This window comes from Priapulus caudatus, unplaced genomic scaffold (genome assembly GCF_000485595.1).
Source record: "Priapulus caudatus unplaced genomic scaffold, Priapulus_caudatus-5.0.1 Scaffold653, whole genome shotgun sequence".
In the NCBI taxonomy this organism is placed as follows: Eukaryota; Metazoa; Priapulida; class Priapulimorpha; order Priapulimorphida; family Priapulidae; genus Priapulus; species Priapulus caudatus.
The window spans coordinates 122,627-123,936 of NW_014577714.1; the positions used below are offsets into that span (position 1 = coordinate 122,627).

Genomic DNA, 1,310 nt, shown 5'->3' on the forward strand with positions numbered 1-1,310 from the left:
AACGTTCCCGCGTGCACCGCCTCCGCCCCCGCCGACGTCGGAAACTGCGACGTGGAGTACGCCGCGGAGGCGGGCGGCGCTGTCGCCGCCGCAGCGAACGACGCCATGAACGAGCCAAACGCGTTCGCCGGCGCCACCCCCCGCTCCGCCGCAAAACCCGCGTCGCCGTGAGTGGTGTTGCTCGGCGGCGGTGGCGGAGGCTGTGAGAGCGAGTACACGTCGAGCGGCTGCGCGCGGTCGGGGGAACCCGTCCTGGCGGCGGGGGCGGGGGCGGGAGAGACGGGGTGATTCGCAGGCGGGAGAGATGGCGGCGGCACTTTCGGAGGCGACGGCATCTTGCCGACGAGCGGGGGAGCCTTGCCGTTCGCGGCGACGGTCGCGGGACTCATCGCATCGCCGGCGTGCTGCTGCTGCTGCTGCTCACGCTTCGACGCGCTCGTTAGCATCTGTAGATTGTCGAGGAAGCTGGTCGTCATGCCGACGGGTTTCGTCTTCGCCGTGTTTACGATGCGCGTGAGAAAGTCGATCGGGTTCTTCGCGGTTTCCGTTTTCTCTTCCACAACTTCTGGCTCATCGCGAACCTATGAATGAACAATGCATGATGGATAACTGTTTTGATATAAGAGCGAAAATCATCGAAGGCCATCACAAGCAGGCAAAAACTTTCATTAGCCCATCTCCATTGCCAACATCAGTTCCTTCCACATTCGTAAAACAGTGTTAGGGGGTACATTTTAAATACAGCTTTAATATTGCCCTTGATCATTCAGACAATTACTACCTTCTTTGAACTGTTTATAATTTTTAATGACCCTAAAATAAAAATTATCTCACAAAAAGGTTAATAAAAGACCAATTATTACAAATTCAAACAGAACTCTAGGATTTACATCAATTCATTACTTTATAAAGCTGATTAGACAGATTCGATACCGGAGTGCTGCCAGCCTTGTCCGGATCTCCTGACCAATCCATCTCCGCTAGCGCCATCTCAGTGAGCCAGTCTGGTTGGTCTTCTGCCGAAGGGGAAGGTGATGATGTCTTCTCTACGTATTGGCTCGTTGGCTGTGAACACAAGTGTAGCTAATAACTCATGATAACTACTTTATTTTGTATGGACCAGCTTCATATTTGGCAGAGGTGGAATAAATTATGATAGCCACGCTGCTACACAATTAACAAGATTCATAATAAGAGGATTGATTCTAGCGACTATTAAAATAAGCTAATTTTTAAATAAATATAATACATAAATGAAAGTGTCAATGACACTGTAGCTCACCACAAAAAAAGGACACAAATGAGTGAGT

At 50.7% G+C, this 1,310-nt stretch overlaps 1 protein-coding gene across 1 annotated transcript in view; it reads right to left on the reverse strand.

The window, feature by feature from the left end:
- LOC106812480 (regulation of nuclear pre-mRNA domain-containing protein 2-like) overlaps window positions 1–1,310 on the reverse strand; it is a 19,211-nt gene that overhangs the window by 4,070 nt on the left and 13,831 nt on the right. The window contains exons 11-12 of the mRNA XM_014816364.1: window positions 904–1,065; window positions 4–581 (exon numbers count right to left, since the gene is read on the reverse strand). Coding sequence (XP_014671850.1) covers window positions 4–581; window positions 904–1,065 — 740 coding nt within the window. The remainder of the gene's footprint in view (window positions 1–3; window positions 582–903; window positions 1,066–1,310) is intronic.